At 45.4% G+C, this 22,286-nt stretch overlaps 1 protein-coding gene across 5 annotated transcripts in view; it reads right to left on the bottom strand.

The window, feature by feature from the left end:
* The window catches only part of LOC119966101 (sodium bicarbonate cotransporter 3-like), a 182,520-nt gene that overhangs the window by 132,517 nt on the left and 27,717 nt on the right, over positions 1 to 22,286 (bottom strand). For all 5 annotated transcript variants that reach the window (XM_038797312.1, XM_038797313.1, XM_038797314.1 and 2 more), the window contains exon 3: positions 19,024 to 19,173. In XM_038797312.1, the coding sequence (XP_038653240.1) occupies positions 19,024 to 19,173 (150 nt within the window). The remainder of the gene's footprint in view (positions 1 to 19,023; positions 19,174 to 22,286) is intronic.

Below are 22,286 nucleotides of genomic sequence, written 5' to 3'. Positions count from 1 at the left end.
GGAATATTGCTGTCCAGCTGGTACGGTTTTACGTTAGAGGGCTGACTGGCAATAGAAACAAGCAGACTTACAATCAATTGTGCCTTAAGATTGCACTTATATTCTAAAGTACTGCATTCTAATGTGGAATTATACTATTGGTTGATATTGGTGAGATTATTTAATCCAATAATGTTCTTTGCTTTACTATGTCTATGGCAAGTGATTGTGTATTAACTAGATTTTTCATATGTGCTATTTATGCAGAAGAGTAAGTCCAATCTTTCCACATTTTCAGAGGCTTTTTATGAACGATATTATTGTATTGGGAGTATATCTGATGAAATCTCATTGTGTTTGAACTCGATGCAGGTGATAAACAATATCTGCTATTTTCCCTCCTTTGTATACCAAGTATTTGACCTGTTTCTTGCATTGTCCTGCATATTGCTGTCTTAAAAAGGGAATGTTATTTTGATGCAAGTTTCACTACTAAAGCTTAGACAAAAGATCCATAATTGAAAGAAAATGGCTGCTGCTGCCCAGAAATTAAAATAATTTCTGGGATATTTGTTTATTCATTGCTCTTGTAGATAACAAAACAGGCAAGTGGAATTACATATTTTTTTTAATTTAAAAAGTGTTCACATGTAGAGCCACGATGCACCAAAACCTTTAGTCAGGTTGCATAAACACAACCACGAAGGAGGTAAATCAATTTCAGTTTGTAGCTACCCTGAAAAAAATTAGCTGAACACCAAATTTGGGGATGTGTTAAACTATACCAGAGTTAGATCAGTCTGTGGTTTAAGGAGCTCAACATTACAAGTTGCCTTGAGTCATACAGAATTTAATAATGGACGGTCAACAAAAACTGCAACAAAGATTCTTCTACCTCTTGTATTTTATTATATAGCCATCAGAAACGGTGTCTCTATTTACATCTCTAAGAGAGGCTCTTACAGGACCTCCACAACGGGCACCCAGGAGTTTCCAAAACCAAGATGTTGGCCTGCAGTTATGTCTGGTAGCCCAGAATAGATGCCAACAATGAGAAATTGGCCCAGCATTGTATGCTTGTGCCAGGAGCACAGAAGTTGCCACCAGCGGCACCTCTCCTCCTGTGGGAAAGGCCAGGTCAACCCAGGTGCCACCTCAACCTTGACTTTGCGGGACCGCTCCAGGGCTCCATGTTCCTCATCATAGTTGACACCCACTCCATGTGAATGGAGGTACACCAGAATCAAACAACTACCGCGAAAGCTACTGTTGAACGGCTGCACCAAACATTCAGCATTCAAGGTGATAGTTTCATTGGCCTTCACCAATGCTGAGTTCGGCACATTTATGCACTCAAACGGGATTCGCCACGTGGCACCGCACCCTACCACCTGGCCTCAAAAGAGTGAGCCGAGCGGGCGGTCCAAACATTCAAACAAAGAATGGGGAGGGCGGCACGGTGGAGCAGTGGTTAGCACTGTTACTGCACAGCACTAAGGACCCGGGTTCGATCCCGGCCCTGGGTAACTGTCCGTGTGAAGTTTGCACATTCTCTCCGCATCTGCGTGGGTCTCACCCCATAACCCAAGGATGTGCCGGTTAGATGGATTGGCCATACTAAATTGCCCCTTAATTGGAAAAAAAAATAATTGGAAACGCTAAAAAAAAAAATTAAAAACAAGGAATGAGGAAACAGACCTTGGGATCTTTGTAACACAGTTGGCCCAATTCTTTTTCTGCAATCGGACCACGCCACACACCACGACAGGGGTCGCACCATCCGAGTTGCTACTGGGATACCGGTCCTCCACATTCAGTTGAGCCTGGTACCCCCAGACATTGGCTGGAAGGTTCGCTGCAGCCAGGACAGGTCCGACGTACGCCCCTGCGAAGTTTCTCCCAAGGTGACTCAATACATGTCCAGAATTTCAGCAATGGTGCTGCATGGATCCCAGGTGTGATACTGTCACAGGCTGGACCAGTCTCATACAAGGTACGTACACAGGCCACAAATCAAACAGGCGCGTGGACTACCTCTGCAGCCGCGTCCCTGATCTGCCGCATATTCCACCACCGCTGCTACCGCCACTGCCGCTGGCCCAATCAACCAGAGACTTAAGACGACGAGATGGCAGGCGCGGATCCATCCGACCCCGACGTGGAACTTCAGCCACTGGCAGAAACCACCGAGCCAATTCCTAGTGCCACATCGACCGCACCGGCTCCACACAGGCATCCCACGCGGAAACGTCAATCCCCTATGTGGCATACACCTCCAGACCCAGCACTGACGATGCCAGAGATAAGAAAATGTGTGTTAAACCAATCACACAAAGGCCACTGTGGTATTGCAAAGATAAAGATAGCCAGGAGCTATTTTTGGTGGCCGAGTTAAGGTGCCGAAACTAAGGAGAAGGCAGGAATGTGTTCGTCTTGTATAAAAGTGAGGACCCTGCTGCCATTAGCTCCATTGCACCTGTGGGAATGGCCAGAAGAGACCTGCAACTGGTACATGTTGATTTCACCAGATCGTTGGAAGGGGGCATGTTGCTCATTCTAGTTGATGCTCACTCGAAATGGCCTAAAGTTGCCATCATGAAGTCAACGTCATTCGAGAAAACAATTAAGAGATTGGGTGAAATCTTCAGCAGGTTCGGTTACCCTGAACAAATGGAGAGCGATAATTGATCACAGTTCGTATCTCAAGAGTCCATAAACTAAAGGAAAGAGAACAAATTCAACACATACAGTCCACTCTTGATCACCCTGTGCTAAATAGGTTCGCAGAACATTTTGTCCGCATAATGAAACATTCATTAAAGGTAACCAGAGAACAAGGTTCATTGTCTAAACGTTTCAGCCAATTCCTGCTGCCTTAGAGATACGGTGCCCTCAACAACCCAAGTTTCTGTGTCGTTGGTATGTTTAAACGGCAACTTTGCATAACATTTAGTAGGCTAAAACCACCCAATACAAAATAAATTGTCGAGAAAAAGTAGCACAATCAGTTCATACAACGGGAGAACAAGGCAAAACGTTGCATTTTTCACCAGTCAAGAAATTCTGGCGAAGAATTATAACACAAGTGGATTCTTGCTACCATCTTAGCAGAGAAAGGACTGGTCTCCTACACTGCACAAGCACAAGACGACGTAATATGGAGAAGCATAGGGATCAATTTATGGCGCAAGAACCAATCCGTTTGAGGCAGAACTGACGGAGCCCAAATCCAGCTGTACCAAGAGACGTCCTGGACCCGCCCAAGAACATGACAATAACCGAACCAATTGGGGCTGGTTTAGCTCACCAGGCTAAATCGCTGGCATTTAAAGCAGACCAAGCAGGCTAGCAGCACGGTTCGATTCCCGCACCAGCCTCCCCGGACAGGCGCCGGAATGTGGCAACTAGGGGCTTTTCACAGTAACTTCATTGAAGCCTACTCGTGACAATAAGCAATTTTCATTTCATTTTATTTCTAGCGTGAATCAAACAAGTCAACCTCAGATCATTACGTCAATTCCGGTTAAGATAAATCACTGACGACGCTCACACCAAGCCAAAGACACCAGAGGTTGCAGCAAGTACTGAAAATCAGATGCCAGAGGTTCACCAGCAACCACACAGAGTGACGACCTCTGGAATGTGTGACTTATTGACTGTTGTTGTTGACTGATTGTATATGTTGCCAATTGATTGTTAATGTTATACTGTTTATTGTGTCAGGGGCCTTTGATTTAAACGGAGATGAAATGTTCAGTATCCATAGTGTTCTTAGTGTTTCCTCAAAGCAGCCTTGCAGCTGAACAAGGATACTTGAGAACAAGGCACAGGCAAACGGGCAGTTTAACATCGCAGCCTGTTAACATCTTCTAAATAAAATTCTACGTTTTGGTTGAACCTCCAAAGCCTGCAGACTCAATCTTGAAACCACCATAGACACTGTCAGCCAACGCACTCGAGATGGACATACATTTGGACAGTACTAACACTGCAATTTAAACCCTTCATTCTCTCACCTTAACTGACAGTCTCCACCATCCCCAACCAGGCCACAAGGCCTTTCCCATATCGCTCCTCCATGCACCGGGCTCCAATGTCTGACATCCTTTGGATCCATCTTCCACGCCCCCACCCCTACTAATTCACAGTTGCCAAGTCCACAACTCCATGCAAGCTGCCAATCTCCTGCTCCCCTCCCTTATGATGTAGCATTCAACAAGAAAAAACTCTTAGACTCAACTGCATAAAGCAGACAAAGTGCAAGCCACCTTAAAACAAACATGAATCAACTGCAACGAGATTCTCGTGCGTTGACTTTATCTTGAAGGCAAGACTGGATTTTAAAAACATGCAAATAAGCACCCATCTAATTAAGTCATCCCATGTGCTACATTTCACATTCTTGCAGGCTCCATAAAATCCCCCAATGTTTCCTGCCCAGTGAAGATAGAGGCATTGCTGGATCAAATCTTGGGGAATGAAGTGGGTCGTGTGGAGAATGTCAGAGTAAGGAAACACTTCTGGAAGAGTGACCATAGTACTGCAAAGATTTAGATTGGTTTTGTAGATGCCCAAGGAGGAGGAATCTAGAATTTAACTGCCTAATCGGAGAGGGGAAAATTTCAGCAGAATAAGGGACATCCAGGCAGAAGTGAATTTATAAGTGCGGATGCAAAAGGCAGAAATGTAAAAGAGCAATGGACAACCTTCAAAAAGATGCTCAAGTTATAGTCTAGATTCATTCTGACAAAGGGGCAAAATAGAGGAGACAACCGAAAGCCAAAGCTCCCTCGATGATCAACTAGATAGAGTAAACAAAGCAGAAAGGGTAGTATGACAAATATCAGACTGATGGGGGAATCTGAATGTATCCATAAAATAGGGAGAAATGAAAAAGAAAATGAGAGCAAAAAGACTGTACAAGAATATATTAAATTCCTCCTATATTAGTCACCAACGGTCTTCTTTAGCCCATCTAACAGAAGGCTTGTTGGCAGAACAATGGTTGGGTTGATTATGGGTCAAAATAGAGGTCTATTGGTAGAAACTGAACGTACAGCTGAGGTAGAAAAAATATTACTTTATATTGGAAGTAGTAAGTAATAGTATTTTGCCAAAGTATGTTAAATAAGGTGTTTCTAAGACACTCAATGAAGGGAACAAAAAGTGGAGGTACTAGAAAGGCAGACAGCACAGTGATTGAATGGGATGCATTCTACATTGCTCAGAGAAGCAAGAGTTTAAAAGAAAAGATAGGAATAAAGTTGGCATTGTCAGCCAATGGTTTAACATTAGTTGTGGGGAAGCTGGCCATCCATGCAGTGGCAGTATCGGACTGCCACTCCACTCATAGTTAAAATAAAATCCACCAGCTGCTTTTCCGCCTGTCCTCCCAATTCCAGCTAGACGAGAACTGTCCAGTGCAGCACGTTCCAGAGGGCAGAAGAGTTGGAAGCAAAGGTCTTTGACCTTTGAGAAGTCAGGGAGATGGCAAGTGTGTAAGGTTGTAAGTTAAGTGAGTAGGATTTATTATGGGAGGGAATAATGTGTGGATTGGACAAGTCAGTGGGGGGTTGGGGGGTTAATGGAGGGGGGTAGGTGGTCAGTAAGGGGTGGGATATTGGTCTGGTGGTCAATGGGGAGGGTGATAAGATAATGGTCTGTTGGTCAGTGGGGGCGAGGGGAGGGGTGTTGTTAGTCAGTCAGTGGGACAGAGGGCAAAGGAAGAGTCAGTATTATAGTTAGCCAGGAGTTAGAAGTGGTTTATTTCTAACCTTTCCTGGATAACTATTCTGGTAAGACAGAATCATTGTGTTTGTGAGTTACATCGTAATTTTGGATGGATGTGTTTGCAGGGCAATTGTCTAACAGAAGTTTGAACTTCCTAAGCAATTGTCGTGTCGTCCTTATGCCTCAGAGATGAGAAGTTATGGATCAAAAATCTGGAACAAAATGGTCAGTTATATATGCATCGATTAACAAGACAGCCACACATTTTAGTTGCAGGGAAGTCCTGTTTCTCTGCAGCAGGTAACATATTAGCTTAGAGGGAGGATTGAATATCTAACAGAAAGCAGTGTTGGGATAAATGGGTAATTTCCAGGTTGGCAAGCTTTAGGTAGTGGAGTGCCACAGGGATCAGTGTTGAGGTCTCAACTATTTACGATCTATATCAATGGCTTGTCATGAAAACATACCAGAGAAATTGGAATATGTTCTGTGGGTATGTTCTGGTTAGAAACCATGAGAATTTGTAAGTAAGATAATCAGGGCAGGGACAGAGTGACTGTGTGAATCTAACCAGTGCATCTGATATGTTAATGAGTTTAGCAACACAGCAAAATGGGTGGCACGGTAGCACAGTGGGTAGCACTTTTTCTTCACAATGCCAGGGCCCCAGGTTCCAATCCCGGCTAGAGTCATTGTCTGTGTGGAGTCTGCACGTTCTCCCCGTGTCTGCATGGGTTTCCTCCGGATGCTCCAGTTTCCTCCCACAAATCTCAAAAGATGCGCTGTTAGGTAATTTGGACATTCTGAATTGTCTCTCCGTGTACCTGAATAGGCGCCGGAATGTGGCGATTAGGGGCTTTTCACAGTAACTTCATTGCAGTGTTAATGTAAGCCTACTTGTGACAATAAAGATTATTATTATAAACAGGCGTGAACCGATTTGGTAAGAATGGATAAAGAATAGGATTAGATCAGAATAGGTTGTTGGGATTCAAAGAATAAGATATGCAAAGTGTGAAGGAAATGTGTCATAGATCATAGAATTTACAGTGTAGAAGGAGGCCATTCGGCCCATCGACTCTGCACCGGCCCTTGGAAAGAGCAACCTACCCAAGCCCACACCTCCACCTTATCCCCATAACCCAGTAACCCGACCTAACCTTGTTGGACACCAACGGCAATTTAGCATGGCCAATCAACCTACCCTGTACATCGTTCAACTTTGGTAGGAAACTTGAGCACCTGGAGGAAACCCACGCAGACACGGGGAGAAAGTGCAAAGTCCGCACAGACAGTGACCCAAGCTGGGAATCGAACCTGGGAACCTGAAGCTGTGAAGCAACTGTGCTAACCACTGTGCCGTCAGTGGATGAAGGGAATTCATTTCTCTTTTAAACTCAAATGGCTAAAATAAAGAGATGAAAGCAATTAGGCCAGGGCAATGCAGTTCTAAAGGGGTAAGATAAGAAAAAGATAAAAAAAGAAAAAACATATTTAAAGGGATGCTCAAACCTATGCAGGGAACTCAGCCAAAAGCAGGAATAAATGTTTAACTCCGAGTAAATGTGTGAAACAAGCCTGATTTGAAAAGCAAACTGCTGGTTTACCTCAGAAGTAACCCAACATACGGGAATGTACTATGTGGTGAAAGTTACTGGGTTTTTCTTGATTTTAAAATCTGTACGGTGTTGTGGAACAGATTGTGGAGAGTGAGTTCTGAAGGTAGCGTGAGCTTGGCGGAGAAAGGACTAGCGCGAGCTGGGGGGGAGAGAGGGGCAGCGCCAGGCGGGCAGAGAGGGGGCAGCGCCATGCAGACAGAGAGAGGGGTAGCACCAGGTGGGCGGATAGGGGCAGCGCCAGGCAGGCGGAGAGGGGGCATCGCCAGGCGGGCGGAGAGGGGGCAGCGCCAGGCGGGCAGAGGGGGCAGCGCCAGGCGGGCAGAGAGGGGGCAGCGCCAGGTGGGCAGAGAGGGGGCAGCGCCAGGCGGGCAGAGAGGGGGCAGCGCCAGGCGGGCAGAGAGGGGGCAGCGCCAGGCAGGCAGAGAGGGGGCAGCGCCAGGCAGGCAGAGAGGGGGCAGCGCCAGGCGGGCAGAGAGGGGGCAGCGCCAGGCGGGCAGAGAGAGGGGCAGCACCAGGCGGGCAGAGAGAGGGGCAGCGCCAGGTGGGCGGAGAGAGGGGCAGCACCAGGTGGGCGGAGAAAGGGGTAGCGCGAGCTCAAGGCGGGCTGAGGGGGGGACCGCGAGACGGGTGGAGAGAGGGGCCCGGCGATTCGGGCAGAGAGATGGGCAGCGCAAAGGTGAGACGGGCGGAGAGAGGGGCAGCGCGAGGGCGAGACGGGTGGAGAGAGGGGAACGCAAGCAGCAGAGAGAGGGGAAGCGTGCAACGGCAGAGAGGGGAACCGCGCGACGGCAGAGAGGGGGGGGAAGCGCATGACGGCAGAGAAAGGGGAAGTGCGAGACGGGCGGAGAGAGGGGAAGAGCGAGACGAACGGAGAGAGGGGAAACACAAGACGAGCGGAGAGAGGGGAAGCACGAGACGGGCGGAGAGAGGGGGAGCGTGAGTGGGGCGGAGAGAGGGGGAGCGCGAGTGGGGAGGACTGAGGGGGAGCAGGAGCACAAGACGGGCGGAGAGAGGGGGAACATGAGAGCAATACGGGCAGAGAGATGGGGAACACGAGCGCAAGACGGGCAGACAGGGAGGGGAACACGAGCGCAGCATGGGTGGAGGGGGAACACGAGCGCAAGACAGGAAGATAGAGAGGGAACACGAGCGCAAGATGGGCGGAGAGAGGGGGAACACGAGCGCAAGATGTGTGGCGAGTGGGGGAACACAAGCGCAGGACGGATGGAAAGAGGGAGAGCGTAATCGCCAGACGGAGAGAGGGGGAGCCCGAGCGTGAGCCGGGCAGAGAGAGGGGTAATAGTGAGCCGTGCAGATCGAGTGACGGGCTGAGGGGGGGATTGCGAGTGAGAGATGGGCTGAGAGAAAGAGAGCACACGCAAAAGAAGGTGAACAGCTACATATGATGATAAGTTGTACATTATACAGTAAGCAAAGACGGATACCAGAAATTATTGTGCAATCTTTCTTTATGACCTACATCTTAACAGATTTTAGACCTAAAAATGTTAATTCTAGAACAGAAGAATAAAAATTGCTCATTTAAAAAATATCCCCATAAATAAGTCAAAGCAGGGAGAATTAAAATCAAATTAAAACCTGCACTCAAAGGGATATAAAATTTAGATTCAACATCAGCTAGGAAGTGTATTTTATGGGCAATATCAACAGATATATTCTAAAAAAGGTGATATTACTGGCATTGAGCCGTGCACAATTGGAAACATATACCCTATTCGGAATTTAGCCTGCCCTAGATTTTGAAGATGAATTATCAAGCATCAGAAATGTGACCCTCATCAGTTACTAAGAAATATCACGGCTAAAGATGGGGTCAACAAACTGGGTGAAAGTTATTCGAGGCTTACTGACTCTGCCAAATAACACCTACACTATGTAGAGTGAACATACCGTTCAATTTCTCTCCTAATAGATGCTGTCGGGCCTGCTGAGTTTTCTCAACAGCCTCTGTTCTTCTTGTTGAACATACAGTAGGTAGCATAAGGAAAATAGCAAACTTATATTCCTTTTCAACTAAAAATTATTTGAGTTGATCTAGTGTATCCCCCTACTCAGTATAATTACTACAATCTACACACTTTAACGTTTGGATCTGAAACATTACCGGTCGGATTCTCTGTTCCTGAGACCAAGCGTTGGCGCAGGGCAAGATTTGTGGACTTCTGCAACAGCAAAACTAGCACCGCACCTGGACCGATTCAGTGACTGTGGAGGGGCTAGCAACGGCGTCACATGGAATATGACCGATTCTAATGAAAAACAGTGTCTGATTCGCCAGGTAAGTGATTGACACTCAGGAGGCTGATAAGCTGCAGCCGCATATACACACTTCACTCCCCCCACACACTCATCCCAGCCAACAAAATGGCACTGGTTGAGCTGGGGCACACCCATCCTGTTGATGGGTCGGCTGAAGCCAGAGGACACTTAAGGGAGTGGCCTGGGGGTGCACCCATATGATCCGTGGCAGTGTGCGCAGCTGCATGGCAGGCTGTGGCAATGGTGTTCCATACCCGTCCACCCCACCCCACAGCCCACCTCTTGGCCACCCCCCACTCCTTCCCCCAGCTCTGGAAGAAGCCCCGGGCCACAGGCACAACTGTCAGCACACTATGGCGATAATGGACACTTTCCGTATCCCCGCTCTCCCCTTCAGCAGCCATGGCACCTGTTTCACGATTTTTGAAAGTACAAGTGAATCTCGCCATCAAATTCCCCCGGGTGGAGGCAGACAATCACAAAGGCCCCAGAGAATATCAATCAAGCCCACTAACGAGAAGCACACTGCATTTACTGTATGTGCGTATTGTATGTGCAGAGTGGAACGCATTGACACTGCTGTCGAGGCACCAGAGAATTGCAATTTGGCGTGAACCTGGTGCCTAGCACAATTTCGGCGCCAAAACGGATTGTCCGCCCTTTCGCCTTTCCCGATTTTGATGTCAGCCAATGGAGAAACCCGCCCAGTATTTTCCAACTTTGTCCCTGGTCAGCACAAGGGATCAACCAGACGATACCAATGGGTGGCAAGTGGCACAGTGGTTAGCACTGGGACTACGGCACTGAGGACCCGAGTTCGAATCCCGGCCCTGGGTCTGTGTGGAGTTTGCACATTCTCCTCGTGTCTTTCACTCGTACAACCCAAAAGATGTGCAGGTTAGGTGGATTGGCCACGCTAAATTGCCCCATAATTGTATAAAAATTTCTTTTTTTTTTAAAAAAACAGACGATACCAGCTGTGTTGTCAAGAAGATGCATGGGTGTTTAAGAGTAGATTAACTTGGCACTGGAGGTGAAATATAATGAAATCTCCCCGTGTGACTCAGAAATAACACAAAGTAGATGGTTCCAATCAAAATCAGTCATCAAGTTGCAAATTTCTGAAATGGCTTTATGGAAAATGCTCTACCATACTGAGCACCAGCAATTCAGAGGTTTGGGTTAACGGTACAGAGACACGGGTTCAATTCCCATTTTGGAAACTGGGAATTTTTAATTTGATCAATTAAATTTATAATAAAAAGTACCAGTCAGTAATGGTGTACACGAAACTGCCAGATTATTGTTCAGATCCAGCTAGTTTACTTAATGTCCTTCAGGGAAGGAAACCTGCCATTTCTCCCTGGTTTGATCAATACAGTGACACAGGCGTTTGTGTTTGTGTGGTGTCAATAATATTGTAAAAAAAGGAGACCCCCAGGGCACCGGATTTGGACAGGTCAAAGGCACTTGCAGCCCAGCTGACGCTGCAAAATCCTTCTCACCATCAGGGAATTTGTGCCACAATTGGAAAATTGCCACATAATAATAAAGCAACAGCTTGACAGAGAATCCCATCTTTCAGCCAACATCCCAGAGCCCACACCCTGGATACATCATGACCACAGTGATATACAGTCCCTGGGGAATATGGCCTTTCTTCATCAACTTCAAATCCCAGTCTCATGGTATTCGATAAAGAATTTATTTCATATCAAGAATCCCAACAGTGCAGAAAGAGGCCAGTCCGCCAGGGTCTGCATCGATGCTCCGGAAGAGCACCCCACCGTGGCCCACTCTCTCACCCTACCCCCACTTAACCTGCAATCATTGGACACTAAGGAGCAATTTTATCATGGCCAATCCATCTAACTTGCACATCTTTGGATTGTGGGAGGAAACGGGAGCACCCGAATGAAACCCATGCATACACGGGGAGAACATGCAAACTCCAAACAGAGTCACCCAAGGCCAGATTTGAACCCGGGTCACTGGTACTGTGAAGCAGCAGTGATAACCACTGTGCCACCCTGCCGCCCTTAGCTGATGAATGAATACTCCAAAGTTGAATCAGTACTTCGACTTAGAGGAAGCATTAGGACAGCAACAGTCAGAATGTTCTCTGGGGTAGGGAACTTCAAAGGATCATCACCGAGCATGGTTTGGTCCAGCAATATTGACCATGCCCGGAATGACAGGCTGGCCAGATTGGGCTGGCAGATGGGAGAACCAACATGAGGGGGGGAAATAATTTTACCAAGGTTTTACCAAATTTAGCATCAAGACTCCCCAATAAGATGGAAGTCATGGCGATGAGGGGGGAAATATTCTGCTGGCTGGAGTCATACATAATATAAAAAGGAAGATGTCTGTAATTGTTAGAGGCTAATTAACTCAGCCACTAGACATTTCTGCAGAAGTCCACCAAGATAATGTCCGAGGCCCAACCATCAGTACTTTACCACTCACCATCCCTCCATCATAAAGTTACAAAGTAGGGATGTTGGCTATGAAAAGTGTTCCTTTCCATTCACAATTCATGCGATAACAGCAATGAAATGGATGCCTGTCCCATCATCTCTGGTAGTGCCCCTGAGCCACTGCATCCTCAAAGAGCTCCACGAACAGCAGCACCAGCTTATCCAAAAACCTTTGATAAAACTCCATTGGGAACCATCCGGGCCTGGTGCCTTACTCGTTTGCATCCTCCTTATTGCCACCCGCACCTCTTCCATCCCCACTGGTTCTCCAATTCTGCCCTCTCCTCTTTTAGAACACACCAACTGCCCCAAAACCTCATTCAAGTCTGACTCATCCTCCAGAGGCCCCGACCTCTACAACTTTTTAGAAAACTCCTCAAATGCCTTTTTCACCTGCTCCAGTGTCACCACCAACTCCCCTGCCCCCTCCCCATTCCTATTAAACCCCACATAATCCTCAATCCTCTGTCCCACCTTTACACAAAAGCTTGGGTCCGCCAATGGCGCCACATCCGACCTCCACACAGGTCTCTGTGCATGCACCCAATTTGGAGCATGGTCCAAGATAACCATCGGGAATGCAAAAACCTCCATGGGTTCCACAATTCCCCCCCCCCCCCCCCAACCACCACCACCAAGGAGGACAGCGAACGCAGCTTGAACCCATCCACCTTGGATTCAGCACTGTATTCAAGTCCTCCCACGCCTCCCATGTAATGATATGCAGTAAGTGTATATACCCTCCGACTACTAGGTGTCATGCAAGAGGAACAGGACATTGGAACGGACAGAGCCAGTCTTGATCAGAGTTACAGAAGCTACTAGTAGCATGGTTAAAAGATCCACAGTTTGGTTAGCAATAGTTTAGTTTACCCACAGTGTTTCAACATTAAATAACTAGTCTTGAACTAGATGTTCTATTGCATACTGATTCATTTATTATCATAGTACACGGATATAACATGGTACCAGATGTGATTTGAACAGCACAGTCGTCACACAAAGAAGAAACCTTGCTCCAAGAAAAAAGTGGTTCTTCAAATGGAAAGTCTGAAAGCTCCAGAACAGCTCCAACTTACTGGTAATGTGGATGAAAATTGGCACGCGTTTAAGCAGCACTTCACGCTGTATGTCTCAGCTATCGGGTTGCAGGCACAGCCAGAAGAGAGAAAAAATTGCATTATTGCTCATGGTAGCTGGCCCACAGACGATTCAAATATATAATACATTTGCGCATGAGCAAGAGGAAGACAATTTGATGCTGTGGTCAAACAATTTGACGAGCTTGTATACCTAAGAAAAATGAAACATATAGAACATAGAACATAGAACAGTACAGCACAGAACAGGCCCTTCGGCCCTCAATGTTGTGCCGAGCCATGATCACCCTACTCAAGCCAACGTATCCACCCTATACCCGTAACCCAACAACCCCCCCCTTAACCTTACTTTTATTAGGACACTACGGGCAATTTAGCATGGCCAATTCACCTATCCCGCACATCTTTGGACTGTGGGAGGAAACCGGAGCACCCGGAGGAAACCCACGCACACAGGGGGAGGACGTGCAGACTCCACACAGACAGTGACCCAGCCAGGAATCGAACCTGGGACCCTGGAGCTGTGAAGCATTTATGCTAACCACCATGCTACCCTGCTGCCCCTATGAAAGGTTCATTTTTCGAATGCCAACGCAGAAGACTGGGAATCATTCAATAGTTTTCGTACTGGCTTTAAACTGACATGCAACTTCACGATCCTGAAATCCTCCATGATTAGAGATCAAATTGTTTTTGTATTGCATGATACTAAGGTGTGAGATCGTCTTTTATGAGAAAATGAGCTCCAATTAGAAGATGCCATAAAATTTTGCCATGCTAGCGAACTAGCTGTTCAACATGTTAATACATTTAATGCAAGATGTTTTGCCGAGAATATTGCGAGCGATGCAGCTGCCATTGGTATTGTGACACACTTAGAAACGAAACATGGTCCCAGCAGCCATTCTAAACGGTTTGAACATACAGCCATTGCATGTAAACAATGTGGCTATAAGCACCTATCAACGCAATGTCCAGTTTTTGGCAAAATATGCACAAAGTGCAAAGGGTAGAATCACTTCGCAAAACACTTTCTCAAATAAGAAAACTAATGCAGGGTAGTCGATTAACATGATAGCTGACACTAACTTAACGGACGTATTTTTCATTGGCCTGGTGTTGGATGAAGATGCATCAAATAAAGCCATACCGAATAAAATGCCACCCACAAGTATAAAGAGTGCTGAAAGTGATATTGCAGCAGTAACAAGGGATAAATGGATTGTACCTTTGAATTTCAATCGATCACTAATTACTGTTAAATTAGATGCTGGTGCAAAGGCAAACCTAATCAGTATAAATGATATTAAGACCATGCAGCTAAAGCCGAGAATTCAAAATAAACCGGTCTTACTTAAAGACTACAATGGTATGATTAACACTTTGGGTATGTGCGAATTAGATGTGCAAGTAAAAACTAAAGTGTCCAAGCTGAAGTTCTCAATTGCTGCTGAAGGTCATGAATCATTATTGAGTGATAAAGCGTGTGAGGCACTGGAATTGGTGCAGAGAGTCTATAGCACTGACCGTGCACCGAGTATACACAGTGCTTCAGTGGAGTCCATTGTACAGGCCTTTCCGAAAATATTGCAAAGCTTTGGTGCCTTGCCTTTCACATATAAAATACAATTAAGAGAGGATGCTCAACCGGTGATACCCGCTCCTCAAAAAGTTCCAGCACCATTGTGTGGCCGTCTCAAGGCAGAGTTATACAGGATGACACAACTTGGGAGTCAAAGAAAAGAGAAGAGCCTACAGACGGGGTCAACTCAATGGTCTGTGTGAAAAAGAATAACGATCTGAGGATTTGTATGGATCCCAAGGATTTGAACGCAAACATTAAAAGGGAGCATTAACAAATTCCAAACAGGGAAGAGATCACAAGCTAGATGTTGGTGTGAAATTTGTTAACCAAACTCAATCGCAGGGATTCTGGCAGCTCAAGCTTGATGAAGAAAGTGCCAAGTACTGTACATTCAATACTCCTTTTGCAGATATTGATTTCTTCGCATGCCCTTTGGTATTATATTTGCGTCTGAGATAGTCTACAGAGCTTTGGAACATATCATTGAGGGGGTCCGAAGACATCATTATATGGGGTTCCACCTTAGAGGAACACAATTTCAGACTGATCAAGGTCCTACAAAGCATCAGACGGAATGGGCTGAGGCTCAATAAGGTCAAATGTCAGTTTGGAGTACAGGCGATGACATTCCTGGCCGACAAGCTTTCTGCTCCGAGAATAGAGCCAGATGAAATGAAGATTAATGCCATACTAAACATACCCTGACCCACGGATAATGGGCATGATCAACTTCAGGGAATTGATTCCCAATCTCGGAGCCAAAACAGCGCGTCTCAAAGACATCCTATAGAAAGTGAATTATTTCACTTGGGCAGAGCAGCATGTGCAGGAGTGGCTCCAGCTAAAGAAAACTTTTACAACCACGCGTGCTGATGTTTTTGATCCAACAAGGAACAAAAAAATATGTACTGATGCATCAAAAGGTGCAGTACTGCAACAAGAAGATGAACCAGTGAACATAGCTAAAATACCATCAGCTCCATGGCAAAAGGTTGGAATGGATTTCTTCTACCTCAATGGCAAGGAATATCTGATAGACGTTGATTATTATTCGAATTTTCAAAAGAATAGCCCTTCTGTCAATCTCCGACAAGTTGTGTGATAATACAAAATACAAAATCAACGTTGCAAGACATGGTATACCTAAAACTGTGGTGAGGGATAATGGCCCACGTTTTCATTGCAAAGAATGGCAAGTGTTTGAAATGCAATATGATTTTGAGCACATTACTACGAGTCCATTATACCCACAATTGAACGGTAAAGCGGAGAAGGCAGTTCAAATAATAAAGCAGCTATTAAAAAAGGCTACGGACAGCAAAACTGGTCTGTATCTAGCGCTACTGAGTTATAGAACTTCACCTTTAAGCTGTGGTTTGTCACCTGCAGAGTTACTGATGAATCGCAAGCTACGATTGCCATTCCACACAAACACAAGGTAAAACAAAAAGTTAAGACGGAAGCTGGAATCTCAGAAGCGAAAACAGACTATGATAGAACAACCAGGAGTCTTAAACCTTTGTTACCAAGCGATGTTGTAAGGATTGAGGATCCTGACGGACGGTCTAGAAACGTTAGTGTACTACAAGAGACAGGTCCAAGATCATACACAGAAATCACAGAGCAAGAGCAGATTTTGAGAAGAAACAGTTGGGCTCTATGGAAAACAAAAGAACCTGGTCAAGAACAGCAAGGTGATGGTGTTGTGAAGACTTCTATCAACTTGAACCAACATAAATATTGGAAGTCACACTTAAATATACAGAACGATGTTCAAAACAGTGACACAATCTTATCAGATACACTGACCGATGTTCAAAATACTAACACAGGTTCACCAAGCATATCAAGGTTGAGAAGATCCACAAGGAAGATAAAGAAACCAGAGCAGCTGAATGTGCGATTGGACAATAAAATTTGTGAATTGTATAAAGTACATTGTTATTTATATGATGTATTTTGTTTACAGAAATGATGTGTAGTATGTTTAAAACTCTCAAGGAAAGGGGATGTAATGATATGCAGTAACAATGTATATAAAAGTGTATATAGCCTCTGACCACTAGCGGCCATGCAAGAGGAACAGGACACTGGAACCGAACAGAGCCAGTCTTGATCAGAGTTACAGAAGCTGTTAGTAGCATGGTTAAAAGATCCACAGCTTGGTTAGAAATAGTTTACCCACAGTTCATTCAACATTAAATAACTGGTGTTGAACTAAAGCCCCAAGTCACCACATTCCGGCGCCTGTTCGGGGAGGCTAGTACGGGAATTGAACCCGCGCTGCTGGCATTATTCTGCATGACAAGCCAGCTCTTTAGCCCACTGGGCTATACCAGCCTCTATTTGGTGCTAATTAATTGGTGCTTATCCAAATTCGGTATGGCTGCCAACATCATCTTCATAACGCCGCCGTCATCCCAATTCAGGGCATACATGCTAACCAGCACCACCAACCTGCCCTCCAAATTACCCATTACTATAACATACCTGCCCCCCCCCCCCCCCACCCCCCACCCCACCCGGTCAGCCACAACCTTCACCAATATCACTACCCCCAGGCCCTACTATGAAAGCCTTCCGAAGCCTCACCTGATCATAGGTTTCTTGCAACAGCTCTAAAACTCTTCAAATGAGAGAAAACTATGGAGGTAATTTAATATTTTTAAGGCCGTTAGATAGATTCTGATTGCAAAGAGAGTCAGAGGGTATAATAAGAAACCAGAGGCCAAAATCAGATCAATAATGATCTTATCAAATGGCAGTGCAGGCTCAAGGGATTGAATGGCTTACTCTTGCTCCTAATGTATTTGTAACCTAAAGATACTGCACACCAACAGAAGTACAAAACAGTTTGATAGTTTCTTGCTGTGGCACATCCTATCAGAGCATCCTCTAATTTCCTTTTCAAATAGCCTCAATGGATTATTTTCCCCCTCAAAAAAAATTACACTTATATAATCTATTAAACAATATCATCTTTTAAAATAGCATGGTAGATGAGCACAATGAGACAGACAAGGTACGTTTTGTGAGTAAATCTCTTTCTAGTCTGTTAACTAGTTATTTTACCTGTCGTTTGCACTTCTTGAAAGCAATCTAAAATAAAAGTACCAGAAAGCATTTGAAGTTTGACATGTCACTTTCCTACATGGATTTGAAAAATAATTCAACTGCATTCAACACTGAAGATAGGCTTAAAGTCAGAGGAAACAAACAAGTTTTCCTTGCCCAGCCTCTTTTAAAGTATCAACACAAATTCATGCCTTGATGTGTTTCTACTGGTGCCAATGCTCTAATAGACCCTGAAGTGGTTGTTATTCCTATCAGAGATTAATTACCAAACATGAATAAGTTATTCCATCATGCAATACATTGCAGCCAGTCTGATCCTATCTTCTACCAATGGACAAACATTTCAACAGGGATGACTGAATTTTCAATGTCAGAGAATATCTTGTCTGATAGTGTTTTTTCAGCCAAAGGACAAAGAAGTCAAATGCAGCAGCATTTAATTGTTAAAATCATAAATTACTAGGGGTCAAACTAGGCTTTTGCTGATTAATGGCTCATTAGTAGCCACACTATATAGCAGTTTTCTAGCTACAAGGGCAAATGAAATAATAAATGCAGTAAAGAAAAATATAATGGAAGAAATGAAAAGAGAAAGGAGAGTGAAAAAGATTACGAACAGCAAAGACAAGAGGAAGGGGGAAATCCACGAGCACAAAAAGAAAAAGGAGGGCATGGCTGGGAAGGAGTACACTGCAAACTTCAAGAGAGTGTGGAAGAAAGTCTCAAGCACTGAAAGAGAAAGAAAAGCACAGGGAGGGAGCCCATGAGTGTGGACAGAGTACCTTGGCCACAAAACAGAAGAAGGCGGGGGGGGGGGGGGGGGGGGGGGGGGGGGGGAGGAGAAAGCAATCGAAGGAAAGAGAAGTAAAAGGAGATATAAAGACAACTAACAGGAAAAAAAATGAATGGCAAGAAACAAATAAACCTAATACATTTGAATCTCTATTAATATAATGCCATTAATTTGACTTGTTTTTCAATAGTTGTTCAGGGAATGTGGCCATCACTGGCTCGACCAACAATTACTACCCATCCTTAATTGTTTTTAGGTGGTGGTGGTGAGCCATCTTCTTGAACTGTTGCAGTCCATGTGGTGTCGGACAGCCACACTGTGGTTAGAAAAGGAGTTTCGGCATTTTGACCCAGAACTACTGAGAACAGTTATTAATTCTTACCATATGAGGGAGACTCTCTTCCATCTTCTTTATCAGAGTCCTTTTCTTTTCCCTTTTTCCTATGATGATGCTTATGACCACGATGCCTGTGACGCCTTCGGCTTTGCCTCCCAAGAGGAACATGAACCCCAATGTATACAGCCCTATGACCTGGAAAGCAAAAAATATAGTCACCAAACTTCTGATTAAACTCACAGAAGCCAACATTGATTTTGAAAAAATCTCAGAATTTTCTAAGTGAGGGAACAATGTATTATTTTCCCTAAATCCAGAAGGATAAGAACATGTACTTCTAAGGGGACTCCATTGTGGGCAAACACCTGCAATAAAACTACCCTTGAACTGACAATCTTCGCAGAAGTGTTAAAAACTTGCCAATATTATAATTACTTAATCTGACATGATGTGGCTTTGGGGATGCAGCATTCTCTGCTTTTTAATAGGATTCTCATTCACTGTAGACCATAATATCAAGGCCATTTATGTCAGAGGATTACTGAAGGTGCATTGTATGGTCTTTACTGGTATTTTGGCAACTACTTCACAACACTGTCCATTATCTTTGCCGAAGGGGTAAGAGAGCATTTTTTATACTTTATTAAAAATATGAGCTGAGATACACACCATAATATACCAGAAAGAAACTTAACACCAAAATTCCAAGCCCCATATTATGCTATCAGAAGTATAGCAAAACAGATATCAGGTCCAGCCTGCCTGCAAAGTCAAAAATTGTCAAAACGAAAAGACAAAGGTGAAAGTGCTGCTCTTAAACTTGAACTACTCTTGAATCTGTCCAAGTGTACAACAATTACAAGCCATGAACAAAAAGGAACCTGCTAGAGCATCCAAAATTTCTGTGCAGGAGGAGATTTGTGACGGTAATCCTGGGAATTCGCCCCACTTAATGCTGTAATGGGTGGATATGTTCAAGGACCAATTACCTAAAGCTACTTGCTGCCAAGTGGCAACAGTCAAAAATCAGAAATACTTTGTTTTGAAGTTTATACATAGAAATCTTTCATGAGCCAAACATGAAGGAAAAAAAATAGACTGCTTGAACCTCATTAATTTCTTACCCACACAGCGGGAGGCAAGTGGAAAGAACCATCACGTACGTTCACCCTGATCAGCGATAGCCCTCTCCGCCCTGAACCAAACTCTCTTAAGATTCCCCTCCCACGCCCTACTATTAAAGTCAGAGTGAAATATCTGGCTCACCCAGGATTTCCAGACCCTAGTCTGGTCCCGTGCCACCATTTGAGTCTCTTGTAAAAGCACCATGCATCACGTTGGCTCCCAAACTAAACTTGTTGGGACCTCTCAACGCCCCCGCCCCAAAGTCAGCGCCATCACCTTCATCTCAAGTTGCAAGGCCCCAGGCCCATCCAAGACAAAGTAATCCCCTTGGTCATTGTTAGCTCCCTACCACACATTCCTCCACCCGCCCACCGCTGCCAAAAAGCCGGTAGAAAGCCTGCCACCTCAACTAGCCCCTTCCCAAACAAACATACTACCCATTGAACCTCACCAAACTGGCCCAACAGGTTGCAACCCCTTCCTCCCGCCCGCCACCCCCCACACCACTCCCATTCACGAGCCTACCTTTCAGTGCGAGCAAGGTGTCCCATCCCCGACCACCCCCTCCAAGTCCTACCCAAAAATGACCAAAACAAAGACCTACAGCCCCACCCCCAAGCCCATACTGCCTACTCCCTTGTTCCAATCTCAGCATCCTTCTCATAGTTCCCCCTGCTCTACCATTTCCCCATGACCCTGGTCTCCACAAAACAAAACACCAACCTCCAAGAAAAAGAGCAAAAAGATAACACACCATATTATAATATTTACAGCCATCCCAACCCAACTTCCACACACAAAATATCCCACCAGCTATCCTCAAACCATTCCCAGTCCTTTGTCCTTGATGATGAAGGCCTTGGCCTGCCCCGGCATATCAAAATAGTGATCCTTCAAGACCAGCATGACTCCCAGCCTCGCTAGATACACCACTCCGAATTGCATACTATATTGTACAACACCGTCTTCGTCTTATTGAAGGCCGCCTGCCGCTTCACCAGTTCGACCCCAATGTTCTGGTAGATGGAACTTTTCTTTTTTATATATAAATTTAGAGTACCCAATTAATTTTTTCCAATTAAGGGGCAATTTAGCATGGCCAATCCACCTAGCCTGCACATCTTTGGGTTGTGGGGGCGAAACCCATACAAACATGGCGAGAATGTGAAAACTCCACACGGACAGTGACCCACAGCCGGGATCGAACCTGGGACCTCGGCGCCGTGAGGCAGCAGGGCTAACCCACTGCGCCACCGTGCTGCCCTTAGCAGATGGAACTCTTCTTGGCCCACCCCAGGACCAACTCCTTCCTCTGGTAACTGTGAAATCAGACGATCACCACCTGCAGCGGTTCATTCAGCCATGGCTTCTGCTGCAGAGCTCAATGCGCCCTGTCCAATTCCGGAGCGGCAAACACTTCATCCCCTCCCACTAATCGAGAAAACATTTCTGAAAAATACTCGTTTGGTCTTGGGCCTTCCACTCCCTCCATCAATCACACCCTTCGGAGGTTCATTCGCCTCGACCTGTTCTCCCAATCTTCAACTTTGGCCTTCAGGACCTTATTCCTGTCCACCATGAGCAGCACCTCAGCTTCCAACAAGTCAAACTGATCCTCGACAAGTCCTCCTCCATGCCTTTCACCGTCTCCCCTTGCTCCTTCAGTCTTGACTGTCTTGCCCAGCTGCTCCCATATCGGGCCCAATGCCTCCTCGATGATGGCTTTGAACCACTCTTTAATTTCCTTCCCTTGTCGTTCATATTGACCAGCCATCTACCTGGCAAACTTCTCCAACTCCTGTGCCTCACCCCAGCCAGCAACTCTAATGTGATGGGTGCGACCGCCTCTGCTATCTTTTCTCACCCAGATACCTTTGTCGGGCTACCCAGCTGGGTTTTCTTTCCGGTGGCCTTTTTCGACAAGGCTTTTGGCATTCTTCTGTCGCCTTTCTGTTCTTCACACCAACCTACTGGGTTAGAACCCAAAATCTCCCGAAGAAAACTGGGCAAAAGGGATCAAAATACCAGGACAATGGCTCGAGCCACCTTTTGTGTGACCTGGTTTCACATGCCGTCACCGAAAGTCCTAAACATATTTATGAGAGTAGCGCATGGTTTACATGAACTTCAATAAAGCTTTGACAAAGTCCCACATGGAAGGCTGGTCCAAAAGGTTAAAACCC

Source organism: Scyliorhinus canicula, chromosome 5, assembly GCF_902713615.1.
Source record: "Scyliorhinus canicula chromosome 5, sScyCan1.1, whole genome shotgun sequence".
NCBI lineage: Eukaryota > Metazoa > Chordata > Chondrichthyes > Carcharhiniformes > Scyliorhinidae > Scyliorhinus > Scyliorhinus canicula.
This window is presented reverse-complemented; position numbering and strand designations above follow the sequence as displayed.